Below are 19,577 nucleotides of genomic sequence, written 5' to 3'. Positions count from 1 at the left end.
TTAAGATCATCAGTTGGGCTCACAACGTGACTCGCTTACCCTTACTAGAAGCTGCATACGTGAGACCCGCAGGCAAATGAAATATGTCAGGGCATTGCGCCTTTTTTGAATTAAACAAAAGCCTGAGGAACAATCGTTCACTGGTGCATTCTCCATGGCAATGCCTCAACCAATCAGAGTTGACTTACCAACCAATCAGTACCCTTTTCTCATGCAGTATAAATTGTTGCTCCGTTTGAAGTTCTTTCCTGATGAGTGCAAGACAAAAAGCTTTGACAACATGCACCTTTATTCAGTAATGTTCAAAATTGTATGTAGAGTTTCAAAAATTCAAGAAAATGACTCAGGCTGTGTTGCAGACATACTACAGTTACTTGTTCTCCTTTATCTACCATATTAGTTACATGCTCAAAACACTCTAATAAATTTGTCAAGCAGGATTTCCCTTTCGGTAAAACCACGTTGACTTGTTCTAATCATATAATGCTTTTCTAAGGACATTGTTGAGATTTCCTTAATAACAGATTCCAGCACTTTCCCGATGACTGATGTCAGGCTATCTGGTCTTCGTTTCCTGTTTTAACTCTCCCTCCTTACTTGAATAGTGGTGTTACATTGCTAACTTCCAATCTGCTGTGACCATTCCAGGATCTAGGGAATTTTGGAAAATCATAGCTAGCGTATCAACTATTGCTGCAGTTATCCATTTTAGAACCCTAGGATGTAGGCCATCAGGTCCTCGGGATTAGTCAGTTTTTAGTCCTTTGGGTTTCTCCAGTAATTTTTCTCTGCTGATATTGGTTACCTTAATTTCCTCATTCTTATTAGCCCCTAGGTTACTCCTATTTCTTGTACTTTCTACTTGAAGACAGACACAAAATGTTTGTTCAATGTCTCTGTCATTTTCTCATTCTGCATGATAATTTCTCCTGTCTCTGCTTCTAAGGGACCAAGGTTTACTTTAGATACTCTCTTCCTTTTTATATACTTGTAAAAGATATTACAGTTTATTTTTATATTTCTAACTGGTTTACTTTCATTGTTTTTCCTTTTCATCAACTTTTTAGTGGTCCTTTGCTGATTACTAAAACATTCCCAATCCTCTGACTTAAAACTATTCTTTGAAACATTATAAGCCTCTTCCTTTAATCTAACACTATCCTTAATTCCTTAGTGAGCCATGGATGGATCTTTCTTGCTGAGTTTTGTTTTGCAATAGAACATATTTTTGTTGAACATCTTGAATTGTTTCTTTAAATGTTTCTCACTGTTAATTTAGCACCATGAGTTTTAATCTATTTACCCACTCGACCTTAGCCAGCTTCCCCTCGTACCTATGTAATTGGCTTTGTTTAAGATTCTTGTTTGTGATTGGAGTATATTGTTTTCAAATGTAATGTAGAAGTCAATTTTTTTATGATCACTGTTTCCCAGTGGATCTTTTACTATGACATTATTAATTAACCCTGTGTCATTGCACAACACTAGATATAAAATAGCTTTATTCCTAGTTGGTTCCACAACATATTGCTCCAGGAAACTTCCATGAAAGCATTCTACAAACTCATCTTCCAGGCCACCTTTGCCAATTTCATTACTCCAGTCTATGCGAAGATTAAAGTCGCAAGGAAGTCTTAACAATGGACTTAGAAAAGGATTGTATGATTAGAACTCAACATGGTTTTATGTAGGGAAATCCTGTTTTTTTTAAGGATGTAACTAGTAGGGTAGACAAAGGGGAACCAGTAGATGTAGCATACTTGGAATTCCCAAAGGCATTTGATAAGGAGTCACACAAAGGTTAATATACAAGATAAGGACTCATGGGGTTGGGAGTGATATATTAGCATGAATACAGGGTTGGTTGGTCAGGAAGCATAAAGTAGGGATAAATGGGGTATTTTCAGGTTGGTAGGCTGTGGATATTGAAGTGCACAAGAATCAGTGCTGGGGCCTCAGTTATTTACAGTCTATATTAACGACTTAGACAAAGAGACAGAATAATCTACATAAGTTTGCTGATGATACAAAGCCAGGTGGAAATGTGAGTTGTGAAGTGGACACAGAGAGGCTGCAAAGAGATATACAGGTTAAGTGGGCAACAAGATGGCAGATGGATTATAATGTGGGAAGTGTGAGATTATTCACTTTGTCTAGAAAGAATAATTTTAGATAAAATTAATGGGACCCTTGCTCTTCCTGATTTATATTAGTGACCTAGATCTTGATGTACAGGGCACAATTTCAAAATTTGCAGATGATACAAAATTTAGAAGCAATGTGAATTGTGAGGATAGTGTAGAACTTCAAAGGGATATAGAAAGCTGTAGGAATAGGTGAATAAGTGGCAGATGAAGTTTAATGAGGAGAAATGTAAAATCATTCATTTTAGTATGAAGGACATGGAGAGACAATATAAAATAAAGAATACAATTCTGAAGGAAATGCAGGAGCAGAGGGACCTGGGTATATATGTGCACAAGTCATTGAAGGTGGCAGAACTGTTTGAGAGAGCAGCTAATAAAGCATACAATATCCTAGGTTTTATTAATAGGGGCATAGAATACAAGAGGAAGGATGTTATATTGAACTTATATAAAACACTACTCCTACCTCAGCTGGAATATTGCATCCAGTTCTGGACACCACACTTTAGGAAAGATGAGAAGGCATTGGAGAGGGTGCAGAAAAGGTTCACTGGAATGGTTCCAGGGATGAGGAACTTCAGTTATGAAGATGGATTGGAGAAGTTAGGACTGTTTTCCTTGAAGCGAAGGCTGGCAGCAGATCTGGTAGAGGTATTCAAAATCATGAGGCGTCTGGAAAGAGTACATAGGGAGAAACTGTCCCCACTCGTGAAAGGATCAAGAATGAGAGGGCACAGATTTAAAGCAATTGGCAAAAGAAGCAACAGCAACATGAGGAAAGACTTTTTCAGACAGTGAGTGGTTAGGGTCTGGAATGCACTGCCTGAGGATATGATGGAGGCAGGTTCAACTGAGGCATTCAAAAGAGAACTAGACTGTTATTTGAAAAATAAGAATGTGCAGGGTTCCGGGGAGAAGGTGGGGAATGGCACTAGGTGAATCGCTCTTTCAGACAGCTGGGCAGACATGATAGCCGAATAGCTTCCTTCTGTGCTGTAACAATTCTGTGATTCTGATTGTAAGATAGAAAAACATTTTTTTTTAAGGCTTGAAACTTGTAAATGTTGATGTTCAGAGAGACTTGGGTGTGCTCATTCAAGGAACACAAAAAGCATGCACGTACAGCAAGCAATTAGGAATTTATTGCACGAGGATTGAAGTATAGGAATAGAACAGAGTTTTGGTTAGACTACACTTAAGAACACTGCAATTTTTGACTCCATATCTAAGGAAGGATATACTTGCATTGGAGGCAGTACATCAAAGGTTCACTAGATTGGTCCCTGGGATGAGATGGTTGTCCTATGATGAGAGGCTGAGTAAATTAGGCCTACATTCTCTGAAGTTTAAAAGAATGAGAGTTGATCCCATTGAAACATACAAGATTCTGAAGGGACTTGACAAGGTCTCACAAAGAGGATGGTTCCAATGACTCGAGAATCTAAAACACATGGGCACAGTCTAAGGATAAGGGAATGATCATTTAGGAATGAGATGAGAATTTTTTTCACTCAAAGGATGGTGAATCTCTGAAATTCTCTACCCGAGAGGGTTGTGGATACTCCATCATTGAATATATTCAAGTCTGATACAGACAGATTTTTGGTCTCTCAGGAAATCAAGGGTATAAGGAGCTGGTGGGAAAGTGGAGACAAAGTCTAAGATAGCCACGATCATATTGAATGGCAGAGCAGGCTTGATGCCTGTATGGTCTACTCCTGCTCCTATCTCTTGTGTTTTTGTGTTTTCTTGTAGATTTTAATTATACATCAGTTTGAAAGACATAAGTTAAAGTTTAAAAACTAAAGCAAAATAAAGGATATTTCTTTAAAATAATTAGACATGAAGATGGTACAAAAAAGTTTATTAGGCAACACTTTTGTAAACATTTGAGGTAAATTAACATTTACATCAATTTGCTCTTACAGAATACATAAGGCACTTCTTTAAAGACAGTACTTAAAACAGTTTTGTTGCTTTTGCTCCAAATTATTAAATGTCCCTGACTGCCCACAAAGTACTTTACCACTGGGTGAGAGGTTATATTAGGTAAATAACAGAATGTTTTCATGGGCAACAAGTAGGCTTTGAAGCCTCTGAGCAAGTCTTCAGCTGTTAATGAAAAGCATGGTAGAAAGCAACAGATATTGAATTAAGGAACCTAATCATTTTAATTCAAATTTAATGTACAAAATATTTTCTCACCTCATATAGTCTTTTGGTCTAGTAAACGTGTATTGATTAATTACCAAATATGCCTGGTTACTATAGCCCCAGTGCTATGTGATTATCTATTACAAGGTAAATTACTCTGTGGCTGTAGCTGTGCATTTCTCATACTCAGCAAAAACCAAGTGTAATACAGTAACAATCTAAATAGCTTTCATTTGTATACTGGAAATCAATTTAATTGAACAGCACTACTGTACTGCCTTTTCTGTGAAGAGCCCGAATTTTGTATTAAGACATTTAATTTTGGGTTTGATGCATAGTGGTAGGGCCATTTTCTTAAAATTTGGTATCCAACGATGTAAACTTTGGTATCTGTGTTTTCTTTTCTTTGCTCAAATGTGCAATTTTCAATAATGTAAACTTTCAGGAACCATAACAAAGTTACAAAGATAGCACACATTGTACAAGAAAATAGGTGCAAATAAAGAACAACGCATTAAAAATATTACACCTACAAACTGATTCCTTGATTTGTTTAGTTACCAATAATGTTAAGGGTTTCAATAAATATAGTTATGCCAAGCTAGAAAATTAAATCAATCCTTGGAAGACATTAAAGGAAGCCCAAGGAATGTGTAATTTTTGCTTGTATTTATTTGGCCAATTATCTAATAGATTCATCCAAGCATGAGCCAGTTGTTTAAAAAAATCATATAATAAAATCATCTCATTGATCGGAGCAGATTTGTTTGTTTCGGTGCATTATCTTTTCAGTATAACTAAACACAGGGCTACAAATAAATCTGTTCTAAGAATTTTTTTGTGTTAGGGAACCTCAGAAAAGTAACTACACTTTGAGAACAGCTCTTGACAAACTGTGCAATTGAAGTAAATAAGCATTCCTCCTTTGAAAAAAAATAAAGTTTCTGATGGTAAAAAGTGCTTCCAAAGGCCAATGTGACTTTGGAGCAGAGATGAAACCTAGAATACCTCTAATACTTACCATAGTCTCTGCATGTATTTAATTCCTAAAAATTTAATCTTTTACTCAAATGCTCAAGTCCTGGAATGATGTTACATGGAGGGCCTGTGCAGCTTTGCTTTGCATAGTGATCCTTTGCAAGATTCTACCAAAACTGTCAAGAGGCGCTTTAACACCTTGTTTTCCTGATATTAGCCAAGACTCCAAATCTTGGAAAACACAGCAAAACTAAGTGCCCAAAGCAACAAAATGCAATTCACTCTCCCTATATTCTCCCCCCAACAATGATTATGAGACTATAGCATCATGCCCTAACCCTGGAATATTAGTATTTTTCATCTCTGCATGTAAGGTTTGTAGCAATAGTTACAGAAGTATTGGTTGGTAGTTCCAAATTTAACGCAGTGTTGAAAAGGTAGGGTATGTAAAAATGCCACATTCTTGAAGAAACACCTGGGACCATTTCAATTTTATTGAAGGTGTGCTTACCATGTTTTGAAGGTAAACTTGACCCAAAAACCTCTTTAAAAAAAGTAAAAACATTACTCTTCTATAAACGGTTTTACTGCAAACCATGCTTTTATCTTACTTCTTGGTCTTTCTAACCCATCTTCTGCTCTAATGCAGTCATGTCAAACATGATAGAGTCCTAAATTTGTCAGAATAGTATTGTATCTAATACACACAAACACGCCCTCACACACAAATAAACTGCAGTGCATACCCCTTTAATCTATGAGTGGTTTGAGTTTGTTGCCCTGCTTTGATAATTTTTAGAAGACATTTAAATTCATGTTCTTTCCATGTATCTCAGTCTATAAAACATGTATTCATTCCTTCTATTTTCTTTTATCACTATAAGCAGTACAATTTAAAGTTTTACAACATTTGTTGGGGCACGTGGAACATTGGAGATGGATGAAAACCAAGAAGCTAAATATTGCAACCCTGTAGTAGGTCTAATTTGAGTATGTGTCATGTAATGAAGCATTCTGCAATTTGACGTTCAGTTTTAGAGACTTTACCTACTGTATTAGTTCAAAGAGAACAGGTTACAATCACAGAATGCATATTTCTAACTTGAATAAGACATTTAAGGAGTTGTGTTTCTCGAGCTTACTGTAGACATCTTACCTTGCATGGAATAGTGATTAACATATTAAAAAGTACAGTTCTTAAGTCAACATGTAATAGTGGGTTCGGTAAAATGAGCTCTTAGAGGTGCAATTAATGATCATGAATCAAAAAATATAACTACCTGAATCAGACTTCACTCGAACATGATGCGAAATCTAGGGCATTTTCATTTTGCGATTTTTTGACTGTCTACCCAATTAAGTTTTCTGTAGGTTTTCATTTACTAAAAATGATAAAATAGGAGCGTGTATGAATGTTAAGGCTAACAGGTGTGTAACTCCACTTTAACAAAATCATCTCTGTGAAAGCCACTAAGATTACAACTCCCAGAGCGCATTGCAATGACATGCTTCCCAGCATGTATGCTTCTCCCACCCACCCGACTTGATATTAAAACCTTGTACTGATTTAAGAGAGGATGAAGTAGGAGGGGGAGGGAGTATATGAAGCGGCCGCTAAACCGCTAGATCGTCCGACCTAGCCCTGCCACTGCTCGCTCTGCTGGCCCTACTCAGGGGTCGCGTGTCTGTAGCGGGAGGCTCATGCATCTCTACCGTTGTGGTCAGGTGACCATTGCCGCGCACCGCCCCGCCCGCAGACGCGCTCTCCTGATTGGCCGGCGCCGGGAGCGCGTGCTCCTGCTTGCCGTTGCTAGCGCTGGGGCTGAGTTGGCGCGTCTGTTCGGCGGCCATGTTGGCCCAGTTCTGCTCGGCCGCCAGTTTGTTGTTGTACACCACATAGGGCGACCTGTCCTCGGGTAGTGGCGCCATTTTGAACTCAGTACGCGGAGCCCCAGGGTAGGGGTGGGGACCCTCGGCTGTGTCTGGAAAATAGGGGTAACTGAAGGTGCTCGGGACAGTCCTTATGACTGGCGTCAGGGGCTCCGGCTTCTGCTCGAAATCCGGGGGCTGTCGGTTGGTCACTCCCTGACGCAGCTTCTTCCAGCCAAGGTGATAAATTTCCATTAGGTTCAAGAAAAGGGACACGCAAGCCACCACAAGCATGAATAGGATAAATATAGTCTTCTCTGTTGGCCGTGATATGAAGCAGTCCACGGTGTTGGGACATGGCCATCTATCGCACCTATACAGAGGTCTAAGCTCAAAGCCATACAAGATATACTGACCTACAATAAATCCAATTTCAAACATCGCTTTGAAAATAATATTGAAAACGTAGGTGCGTAGCAGGGCCCCTTGAATTCGGATTTTACCATGGTCATCCCTAAAAGGAAGCTTCCCCTTTTTGCCGCTTTTAAGCAGCAGTTCTTTGTCTGCTTGATTCTGGGCTTTTCTAATTTCTTCTTCCCTCTCTTTTCTTTTATCTTCCATCCGCACAATGTGCAGTACATGGCCCAGGTATATCAAGGTGGGCGTTGACACAAAGATGATCTGGAGGACCCAGAATCGGATGTGGGAGATGGGAAATGCCTTGTCATAGCAGACGTTCTCGCAACCAGGCTGCTGGGTATTGCAGGTGAAATCGGATTGTTCATCTCCCCAGACCTCCTCAGCCGCAGCCCCCAGCACTAGGATCCGGAAGATGAAGAGCACAGTCAACCAGACCTTGCCTACCACTGTCGAGTGTTCCTGTGCATTCTCCAAAAGCCTTCCCAGAAAACTCCAGTCACCCATTGTTTCAAGTCTCTACCCTGGAAAAGCAATCCATATAAACAAATAGCCATTAGATATTGGAGAGTGGAAAGCCCAAAACCTCAATGGAAATGGATATCTGGAGTAGTGGTTTTGAAAATACACCAGCGCGAGTTATCTATTTTCCTCGTAAAGATTTGTATTCATTAAAAAAGCAAATAGTGGGATATTGTTGATTTGGTCAAGGATTGTATTATAAATGTTACGATCTAGGGTAGTCAATTCTACAAATAACATATTACACATATTTTGTCAATTAAATGGCGCTAATACGTCATTGGGATTCGCACATCCTTTACACGAGATTTTTTTGGCACGTCATTTGCTCACCTATTAAAGAAAATGCATACTACTATTTTTAATATCTGAGAATATTAAGGATAGTTAATCTTGTCACGAGTATAAATATTAGCAGCAGTTTAACTGCCTTAAAATTTGAAACAAAATTTGAAACCAAATCTTTGCATCTGCCCACCATTTGCAAATTACAAAGCTCAGTGCATGAGTCTGAAAAGAATGTCGTTATTCGGCGACCGCCCAAATACCGTGCGTATTATTAAATAGGAATTGAATATGCATATAACCAAAAACCAAAGCGGCATTATTTAAAAGTTCTGATCAAACAATGATTTTTAAGAGTTTCATGCGCTGGAGGATGATTAAAGGTATTTGGGGCATATTTTTTTTTAATCTTTGTAAAATACAGAAATCTTATCATTGGAAGAGCAAGTAAAGAAAAAAACCTTGAACCAGTAAATTTGGCTAAAATGACAATTCACATTGCCTGCTCAAGTACAGGTAGAAGTTGCTCTTCATTGTGTTTCCGTTGTCTAAACGATGAGTGAGGTTACACTGGCCTAAAAATCCTACCGGTAAATTGTATATGTACACCAAATCGATCGGTCACAGACTTTCGCTTAACAAAGGGCAGTGCAATCAACTACAAACACGTACCAGAGGAATGCTACTCGTTTTATGCAATACCTACAGAAGGAATTCAATAACTTCAATGACAGGTTGAGGCTCCTGCAAAATGAATAGAACATTTGATTTCGGTTCTTTCATTTCTTCCGTCTTTTACTCTAAATTTAGTAATATCGTGAATAATCTATTTATTTATTTTAGACGTTTGCGCCTGCCCTGTAAATTACTATGTAGGACAACTAATGAAATAAGTTAAGGCACTTAATAACTTCAATGAAATATTAAGGCATGTGCCAATTGCTGATTTTGACGGTGATACTATCAGTTTCCAATTTTGATCTATATAGGTGCTTACAGAACGATTAACTTATTGTTATTGTGTATTAACTGATAAATCATGATCCTGGTTTACACCTGTACCCATTAGATGTAATTTTATTTTATTTGATAACTCTATCGCAAAATAACAAATACGCCCGGTATGCTTCATTAATTTATTCCAGTATGGCCCAGTTATCACTACATTTAATCTCACGTTCCATTTATTAAGTTACAGATTCAAACACCGACACATTTCCTATAATTTACAGTTTAAACGTGTGTCGGCTTCCTTCAACACAATGAACATTTTTTTCACATCTTGTTAGAATGTGACAGTTAATGTAATTGATTATTTGAACGCATTAACGCATACATTGCTTTAATTATCAATTTTATACCCGCTTAACCTCATTTCTGAAATCCTTTGCCTTTTGCTTTCTATAACATTGTTACCCTCTGACTTATTATTTCCATTGCTTCATTTTTTTTGCATTTTAGAAATGTTATTCATTTAATTTCAGAAGCGTCATTGACACTTCAGTATTGTAGATCTGGCTGAGTTAATGGATTTAGTCACAGAGAACACTAGTATTTATCTAAAAGTGCAACGGATAACGGTTAATTAACTGTTGATGGGTTTAATAACACCAAAAAGACAATTTCAAACACGTTTATTTGTCGAAGGTATGCATGTAAAATAGTTCTATATTTTACGTGTCACATTAAGTGTCAAATGGCGTTACAAGCGTAACCTTATCAGACTGAATTCGACTAGCACCACATATTAAATTCAAATAGACAAAATGTGCACTAGTGATTCAGTCTGAAAGAATATTGAATTATGTATTATGAAAAATGCCACACAGAAATGCAATCACGTGTCAATATAAACGGATAGATAAGGACCATATAAACGATTATACCAGGTAAATGCCATACTTTGCTAATAATCAAAATTCAGAAGCATCACATTTTGGTTGTGGACAAACTGTCTTTCAGATCATGTAAAATCTATCAGTGTCTTTCCAAACTTTAAGGAAACAGTCATTTAAGCTAGTCCTTTGAGATTTCTAGTGTTTTTGTAATTAATAAACAGCTTTTAAATCAACATTGAATTTACACTGCATTTTGAGCTTTTTAAATTCCTTCCAAAAAGTTCGCCAACTATGCTTTGATATCAAGGTATACACAGAAAATTAGCTGATTTTAAAAAAATACTGGACTTTTTAGAAAATCATTGACAACCATGAACTTTGATCTTAATTTTAATTTTAACTAAATGAGTACTTGACTATCTAATACCATTAGGTTAGATTAAAATATCCGTACTCAAGTTGTATTATAGTAAACAAAATCAGAAATTATATAGTTTAGTCGGGTTAAAGCTAACCACTAGTCGAGAAGTCTAAATCTTTGTGTTGCATGTACCTCATAGACGCCAATTTAGAAAAAAGAATCTTAATGCTATTTGTCTTAATGGAAATGTGAAGTTTAAAATCATGGCAATTCAGCCGACTGAGATGTTGCCTTCTATAGATGCTTGCATCAACAGAAAACAAATTGCTGAATAAGGGGAAAACAGCTTAATCAGCTTCGCGTGGCATCAACGGGTGCCCAGTACAAAAGAATATCGATTTTACTCATGTTTAATTATTTCACCCATTTCTTATGTTTTTGCTTCAGTCTCATTACACTCATTTGGTGGAGAAGGCCAACACATCATGCAATTTGGTATGAACAATAAAAACAAATACTTAAATAAATATTAGTCATAACACCATTATCTAAATGTAATATTAATTACATTTTACTTATATAGAAAAATCTGATCATAATTTTAATTCCTGGCAAATTCAAAAGGATAGGAAATTTAAGAAACCGCTGCTAAAAACAAGATGATTGATTAGACTTCCAAAACTGTAGTTTGTTGTATATTGTCTCCGTTTCCAAACCTATGGTAGGTATCAAGGATTGCAGAATAGGATTGTACTTCTAGAAAAGGAAACCAAATGTAATGAGGATGAATAACTTTCCAGTGACTATGTGAATGTTGAGGTTTATTTTGATTCTGTTATGTTTGATCGTGCCTTCCTCTGTAAATGCTGCAAGAAAACTACTACTGGTATTTTTCCAGATAATGCATTAAAAACATCTTACATTTGCTATGTCAAGGATGTTAGTTCCCAGATGCGCCGTTTTAAAACATTTTATTTGCCTAAAGTATATTTGAAGTTGATTCGAAATTAATGGAATAAAAATAACATGAAACCTTGCGCAGAACTCAATTTTGCCTCAAAGTGTTGCAGCTCATACCAACCTTAATCTGAACTTTAGGTTTTGAGTTTCAGAATAAAACACACCATGTGGTATCATCGGGAAAATGCCAGATCTCTATTGTCAGCGAAGCAGCAAACAGCCGTTTTCACACAACGATACAGTTCTTTAGCACTGTTTTACACCCAAACGTGTATCAACTCTTCAAATGTAACTAATCAAACTAGTCACCCAGGAAGACCATTTTATTATGTAAGAAACTCTAAGAGGATCTTCCTCACCCCACCCCGCCCAACTACAGCCCCCGCAAAAAAACATCTGGTGTGAAAAGACTCCCATCTCATCAAAATGTTTGATGATACAGAATTGTATCATACCTCAAACTGGAGATGACAAAACCAGCTAGCTAGTAAACATATCCGGCTGTCATAGATGCCATATTTTGAGTGCGCTGGGGACATGAAGCAGACTTGTCTAAGTAACCCTCCCCCTCCTCTGCACCGCTGCCAGCTTACCCAACACTTCTGACCGCTGTCAGCCAGCCTATTCAAGCACAGTCACTTTCTTCACACATCGATTTCCAAGCCAGTCTTGCGAGGGGGAAAAAAGTGATTCAAAAGTTCTTTAAACCTGCAGATTGGACCGCGCGAAGTTCCTGCTCACCCCCAGCCATCGCCGCTGTCACATTGTGTGAGAATGCATGGCTGAACCTCGCTTGTCACCAGACGGAGGGCAACGCCACGCCCCTACCACTAGCAAAACTCATCACTTTGGAAGAAGATAGAGTTATAACCACTGTAGGCTTCCCCCTCTGTTTAAAATAACAATCAAACTAAAACGCTATTGCATTTCGTTGTAAATATCCCTGCATTTTTGCGTTTACATAACCGTTTCAGGGGAATGAGGTGATCCGAGTATCTGCAATTCTGAACTCGGTCGTCTATTTACTAAACTTTCATGCCAGCCTAATCCGGTTCATAGTTATATGCTTTAAAGTTAAAAATATTACATTATTAGTCGAAAGAACAGTTTTTTTGAATTGCATTCAGTTATGCCGTTTTCATTTTTTGTAGCCATTCTAAATTTAATTAAACAACTATGGATACATTCTTCCTAAATGTATACGCTGCCGTTGGAAAAAATACAAAAGGCTCGCCTTAATTATAGGCGTTTAATATAATTTAAGTAAAACCTTAAGCCGTTATTAAGTCTGTCATTTGTTACAAGTATCTCAGACTAAGATTAAATGTCAGCCTTGTTGATATAATAATTTACTCAAAACTATCAAAATATGTACAATCAGAAAGATGGTTACCAATGTCAAAACTTTCTGTTGTTAAACACATTGTAGCAGCTGTTCTAAAATTACTTCTCAACATTGCCATATAATGTGTAGTCCTATTTATGGGTTGGCTATATTATACTTCTCATAATTCCCTGAATATCAGCATTAGAAATATATACAGACCATAAAATTTGCTTATTTTCTTTAGACATAGTTCTTATATCAAATCAAGCCTCACGAATTACACCTTCAAGCAAGATGTATTTCTTTTGTTGGATCATTGCTGTGAAAAGCTGTCAGAATTGTACTTTCTGCATTATCTTGTGTATTGTAAGATCTAAGGGATACAATGTACTTTTGCCATTTGGATGCAGCAAATATCAGTACTGGAGATAACAAACTGGGTGCTGGTTCAACATAAAAGCATTTAAGTTCTCAACTCTCAACTGACCTCTCTACTTCATTTCAAGTCCAATTAAAATTTTGAGTGTCATTTTTAAACAAATAAGTAAATCTGTATTTACATAGTATGAGTTAAAATCAAGCTAAGATAGACCAAAGAGCATACCTTTAAACACTTCCACTCTTAAAGGAACCTTAATATCCCATTATGTGTTTTAACATCCATGTTATTTTAATTATCAGTCAGCATCTTGCACCATATTATACCATACAAATTAGCGTTCGCTAATCCTATGGCAATCACACAGTTCCATCAAGTACTCACCATTATAGTGGCATCACCATGCATACTCCAATATGTGAACAAAACAATGTAAAGAATTAGAACTTAAAAACAGTTTCCATGTTAGTTCAGTGGCTGGATCCATTACTTAGTGTGGTACTGAACTACACAAATCAAAGATTTCAGCTTTGATCCCTGCTCTGTGCTGAGTAAACTGATCTTAACTGGTATGGTGGTAGGAGGCTGCAATTGGATCTGATACTACTTCACTAGGGAGGTCAGAAACTGAGTCAGAGATCCTACTCTTGTTCATTATACAGTAACTCCACTGTGATATCCCTTTGTCGTAATAACCAGCAAATATTAACTATTCTGGCTTAATGATGAGGAACATTTGGGTAGAGTATCAGAACAATGTTATTTTGAAGTATCTTGTTGTGAAACTAATGATTTGTTCAGTTCTCTTTCTCAGCTTGCACCTGCATTCTTCATCTCATTCAGCTTAAGACAACCACAAATTGTATTTATGTGCTATTTTTAATGTAGAAAAAAATAAGGTACGATTGCCAATGATGGGGTAAAGAATGTGTAGGACTTTAAAATTAGAGGAACAGAATGTGCAGGTTGGAGAATTTGTAGGGCTATTAAAGTTGATTTTATTCTTTCATAAGATGTGAACTTCACTGAGAAAGTCAGCATCTATACCCCATCCCTAATTGTCCTTGAGAAGGTGGTGGTGAGCTGCCTCTTGAACCACTGCAGTCCATGTGGCATAGGTACTCCCACAGTGCTGTCAGGAAGGGAGTTTCAGGGCTTTCACCCAGTGACAGCGAAGGGACCATGATAAAGCTCCAAGTCAAGATGATGTGTGGCTTGGAGGGGAATTTGCAGGTGGTGGTGTTCCCAATGCATCTGCTGCCCTTGCCCTTCTAGGTAGGAGAGGTCATGGGTTTGGTAGGTGCTGTCAAAAGCTTGGCTGGTCGCTGCAGTACATCTTATAGATGGTACACACTGCTGCCACCTAGTGGTAGAAGAAGTGACTGATTAAGGTGGTGGATTGGGTGCCAATCAAATGGGCTGCTTTGCCAAGGAAGGTAATGAGTTTCTTGAATGTTGTTGGAGCTTCACTCATCCAGGCAAGTGGAGAGTTTTCTATCACACTCCTGACTTTTGCCTTGTGGTTTAAGGAGGCAGGAGATGAGTTATTTGCTGCAGAATTCCCAGTCTCTGACCTGCTCTTGTAGCCACATTAGTTATACAGCTGGTCCAGTTCAGTTTCTGGTCAATGGTAAGCACCAGGACATTGATAGTGCGGGAGTCAGTGATGGTAATGCCATTGAATGTGAAAGGGGATCGATTTATTCTCTTTGTTGAAGATGTTCATTGTCTGGCACTTGTGTGGTGCAAATGATACTTGCCATTTATCAGCCCAAGCTTGAAAGTTGCCCAGATCTTGTTGCATATGGGCATGGAATACTACAGTATCTGAAGAGTTGCAAACATACTGGACACTGTGCAATCATCAGTGAACATCCCCACTCTGGCATTATGATGGTGGTTTTGGCGGGGGGTGGGGGGTGGTGGGGGGGGAGGGGGCGTGGGTGAGGGGTGGGAGGGTGTGGTGGGAATGTCATTGATGAAGTAGTTGAAGATGGTTGGCCTTAGCACACTACCCTGAGGAACTCCTGCAGTGATCTCCTGGGGCTGAGATGATTGGCTGCAACAAGTATCACCATCTTCCTTTGTACTAGGTATGACTCCAACCAGTGGAAAGTTTTTCCCCGGATTCCCACTGACTTAAATTTTGCTACGGCTCCTTGATGCCACACTTGGCCAAGTGCAGCCTCGATGTCAAGGGTAGTCACTCTACTTTACCTCTGGAATTCAGCTCCTTTGTCCATGTTTTTAACCAAGGCTGTAATGAAGTAGGGAGCCAAGTGCCCCGGCAGAACTCAAACTGAGCATCATTGAGCAGGTAGTTGCTGTGTAAATGCTGTATGATAGCACTGTCAATGACATCTTCCATCACTTGCTGATGAATAGACAGATGGGGTGCTAATTGCTGGATTGAATTTGTCCTGCTTTTTGTGAACAGGACATACCTGGACAATTTTCCACATTGTTGGGTAGACAAAGTGTTGTAGCTGTACTGGAACAGCTTGGCTGGGGCACGGCTTGTTCCAGAACGTAAATCTTCGGCACTACAGACGGGATGTTGCCAGGGCCCATAGCCTTTGTTGTATCTAGTTAGAGATAGGAAGGGGCAAAAGGGAACTTTAAACAAACAGGGTAGCTTCAAATTGGAATATTAGTGTCCTGCAGGCAATACAGATAAGTGAAATCAGGTGTACTGGCAAGTGAACGGACTTCTTTTGTCCAAGACAACAGCTGGGAAGTTGGACAGAATTGGTGGTATGGGTACATATGTTTTAATGGAAATTGTATGCTTAGTTAGCTGAATTTATGACTCACCCAAGGCTGGATGTCAGACACGCAATCTGGAGACACAGAGTAGTGAAGGGATTGAGAAAGGCAGAGCTATAAATCATTGAAATGCATGTGGGAGCTGACCTCATACCTGTGAGTGATGTTACCAAGGGACAACATGCAACTGAAGGGGAGGGGATGAGGATAGTTCCTTGGTAACTACAGCTGATGGTGGTGAGGTAAGGAGAAAAGCCATTGGTAAAGATGGTCTGGTCAGGATAGGTAGAAACAGAAGCAGTAAAGGGCAATTCCATGGAGATGGACAAAGAACAGATATTAGAGGATAATTACATGATTAACTCAATCAAAGGTTTCAGAGAGGTCAAAAAGGATAAGAAAGGATAACTTAGCATGTTTACACTCAGACAATGTTGGTCATGACATTAGTTTTGAGTGCTTTGGTAACAAGAGATATGAACATAAAATTAGGAGGAGTAGGCCACTCAGCCCCTCTATCTTCCTCCGCTATTCAATAAGATCATGGCTGATTTGATTGTAACCTCAACTCCACATTCCCACCTATACTGATTACCTTTCACCCCCTTGCTTATCAAGAATCTATCTACCTCTGCCTTAAAAGTATTCAAGGACTCTGCTTCCACCACCTTTTGAGGAAGAGGGTTCCAAAGTTTCTCAACCCTCAGAGAAAAAACATCCTCACCTGCCTTAAATGGGCAGCCCCTTATTTTTAAACAGTGACCCCTAGTTCTAGATTCTCCCCCAAGAGGAAACATCCTCTCCACATCCACCCTGTCAAGTCCCTCAGGATTTCATATGTTTCAATCAAGTCGCCTCTTACCCTTCTAAACTTCAGCGGATACAAGCCTAGCCTGTCCAACCTTTCCTCATAAGACAACCTGCCCATCCCAGGTATTAGTCTAGTAAACCTTCTCTAAACTGCTTACAACTCATTTACATCCTTCCTTAAATAAAGAGACCAATACTGTACACAGTATTCCAGATGTGGTCCCACCAGTGCCCTATAAACAGAAGCATAACCTCTCTACTTTTGTGTTCAATTCCCCTCACAATAAACAATAACATTCTATTAGCTTTACTAATCACTTGCTGTACCTGCATACAAACCTTTTGCAATTCATGCACTGGGACGCCCAGATCCCCCTCAGCCTTCATCTCAGAGCTCTGCAATCAAATGTGCAGAAATCCTGATGGAAGGGATTTAAACAGGGCCAAAGGGGTGAACTGGGATCTGAGAGGCAATAACACATGCAAGGACCTTTGCAGGGATAAAGTTAGAGATAGGGTGGTAATTCAGGGGGTCTGGAGTGTGTTTTTACAAATATGAATATGTGGATAATTATAGTAGCTTTGAAAGGTGTCTGTGAGGATGGAATCAGCTACTCAGTGTGTGCAAGTGCATGAGAGAGCACTTAGAAATAATGCTTATGGAACTGTTGAAGAGGCTTTGGATGGATTTTAATGTCAGTGGTGTGGGTCCTGGCAGCAGACCCAAAAGTGGGCAGTATTGCCATTTAGGGCAGAAGCAGCTGGCCAAACATGATCATACAGCAGTTGGCCAAATAAGAAGGTGGAGGCACAGGAGTGCCTAATCAAGTGCCAGGAGTTGGCAGGAAGGCACTGACTCCAGTGTAGGGCGATGGGAGCACAGGTCTGGGAGTATTTTTAAACAGCAGCCAGACTTGTCTGCAGTGCCTCAAAGCTTTCCACAACATCATGCCAGCAGCTGCAAGCACCCACCTTTGAGCACAGACCAGCAGCCTTCATCTCCAAAGCGTAGATGCATAATTTCCCAAATCAACAGCCTTCATCTCTGTAGCCCTCGCTCCATTGAACAGACAAGGAGGCTGTTACCAGTGAAATGTCACAGAGCAGGCAAAGCGTAGCTCCTGGGTTCAGCCTTCCTGCTGGTTCTTCTCCAGGATATCCGGGGACAGCAGGAGGTGCTGTTCCCAGCAGATGGCAAGAAGAGATTTCTCCGCTTGACCAAGAAAGACTGGACAGACATAGCAGCGTACCTGGGTCCTGTGTCAGAAGCGGGTCAATGACCTCCTTCATATTGCCAGGGTGAATGATGAGCATGCTGTGGCTGTCCAGTGGGCAGCACATGATAGGTCTCAATGTGGGAGGTGTCAGCCTAGGCAAGTGAACGTTTTGTATGACCCAGCAGCAACTCCGTATAAGGAATGACTGCATTTGGGTGCCAGGCAGCTGCCTTGTCACTAATGTTCAAGTCCCATGAGAGCAGATGGTAGCCCCCAGCATGTGCCTGAGGGACACCAGCCAAGTAGGGTGGCAGATGATCATGTTGTGGAGACTCACTCTGCCCATTTGCTTGCAGGAGAAAAGAGCCCACAATACCAGGGAAATGGCTACAATGGGTGGACATACGAACCCTGGCACACGCTGAGGAAGAGGCTCTTGACCTCGCTGGAGAACCGGGTGGCCGGACCATAGCTGCTGGTGAGATCAGAGAGTCGTGCGATGAGATTGAGGAGGCCTCAAGCTTGGTGTACACCTCTGGGCAGAAAGGAAGCAAATGTCAGGCATGGATGTGAGGAGGGAACAGAAGGCCCTAATTGTTTGTATTCTTCCATGCAGATCTCAGCAGACCACTCAGTAGCTGCCAGTTATGCCCCTGGACCTGCACACCATCACCCTGACCATGAACTCTATGCAGCAATGACCAGGTGAGAGGGAATCCAAGGCATCTAGAATTCCCTCCGGGTGCCCCCACACCCCCCCCAATCTTTGGTAGAAAGAGAGGTGCTATTGTGCCGAGAGAGAGAATGAGTGGCAGCTTGCCCCATCTTGGGAGTCCTCTCAAGGTGTTCTGAGGATGGACAGGCGCTCCTCAGCCCCTCTGCCAGTGACTCAACCGCCTCGAGTGGAATCGGCCACAAGGGAGGCAGTTACACCAGTGCAGGAGCCCCTTAACTTATGGGCACCCACCAACACTTGGCACCCAGAGGATAGCCGTCAGAGTCTTCTCAGGCCCTGGGATATTGCGGTTAGCAGCCTGTCTCCACCTCAGCTGCTGTTGCCAAGGCCACATCTTGTTGGAGCACTTGAGGGGACATAGAAATAGCACCTAGATGCACTAGGGTGGCATGGGTATTTAAACTTTAAATGTTACTAATTGGGCTTTGTGTATCATTAAATTGCATTATTTTTTTTTCTGCATCCTCTATTCAGTGACTGATGATTTCTGACTGACAACGTGCTCCAAGATGCAGAGGGATCTGGTGTCCAAATGCACGAACCACAAAAGATTAGTATGCCAGGTTTCACAAGTAATTAGCAAAGCTAATAGAATGTTATCATTTATTGTAAGGGGAATTAAATACAAGAGTAGGAGGTTATGCTTCAGTTATACAGGGCTTTGGTGAGGCCATGTCTTGAGTACTGTGTACAGTATTGGTCTCCTTATTTAAAGAAAGATGTAAATGCATTGTAAGTAGTTTAGAGAAGATTTATTAACTAACACCTAGAATGGGTGGCTTGTCTTATGAGGGAAGGCTGGACAGGCTCA

At 39.8% G+C, this 19,577-nt stretch overlaps 1 protein-coding gene across 6 annotated transcripts; it reads right to left on the bottom strand.

Moving 5' to 3' along the window:
- Positions 1 to 3,994: 3,994 nt before the first annotated feature.
- Positions 3,995 to 13,878, bottom strand: gja3 (gap junction protein, alpha 3). 6 transcript variants are annotated; one of them, XM_078545460.1, is made up of 2 exons: positions 13,622 to 13,878; positions 3,995 to 8,089 (listed from the first exon to the last, which is right to left on the bottom strand). In XM_078545460.1, exon 2 carries the CDS (start codon positions 8,070 to 8,072, stop codon positions 6,894 to 6,896), a length of 1,179 nt encoding a protein of 392 aa, XP_078401586.1. In that variant the 5' UTR covers positions 8,073 to 8,089; positions 13,622 to 13,878; the 3' UTR covers positions 3,995 to 6,893. The 6 variants fall into 6 exon arrangements, 5 of the variants coding, with proteins under 5 accessions (XP_078401586.1, XP_078401585.1, XP_078401590.1 ...); XM_078545459.1 differs by lacking the exon at positions 13,622 to 13,878 and adding an exon at positions 12,125 to 12,312; XM_078545464.1 differs by lacking the exon at positions 13,622 to 13,878 and adding an exon at positions 12,240 to 12,278.
- Positions 13,879 to 19,577: the final 5,699 nt, after the last annotated feature.

Source organism: Cetorhinus maximus, chromosome 7 (assembly GCF_964194155.1).
Source record: "Cetorhinus maximus chromosome 7, sCetMax3.hap1.1, whole genome shotgun sequence".
NCBI lineage: Eukaryota > Metazoa > Chordata > Chondrichthyes > Lamniformes > Cetorhinidae > Cetorhinus > Cetorhinus maximus.
This window is presented reverse-complemented; position numbering and strand designations above follow the sequence as displayed.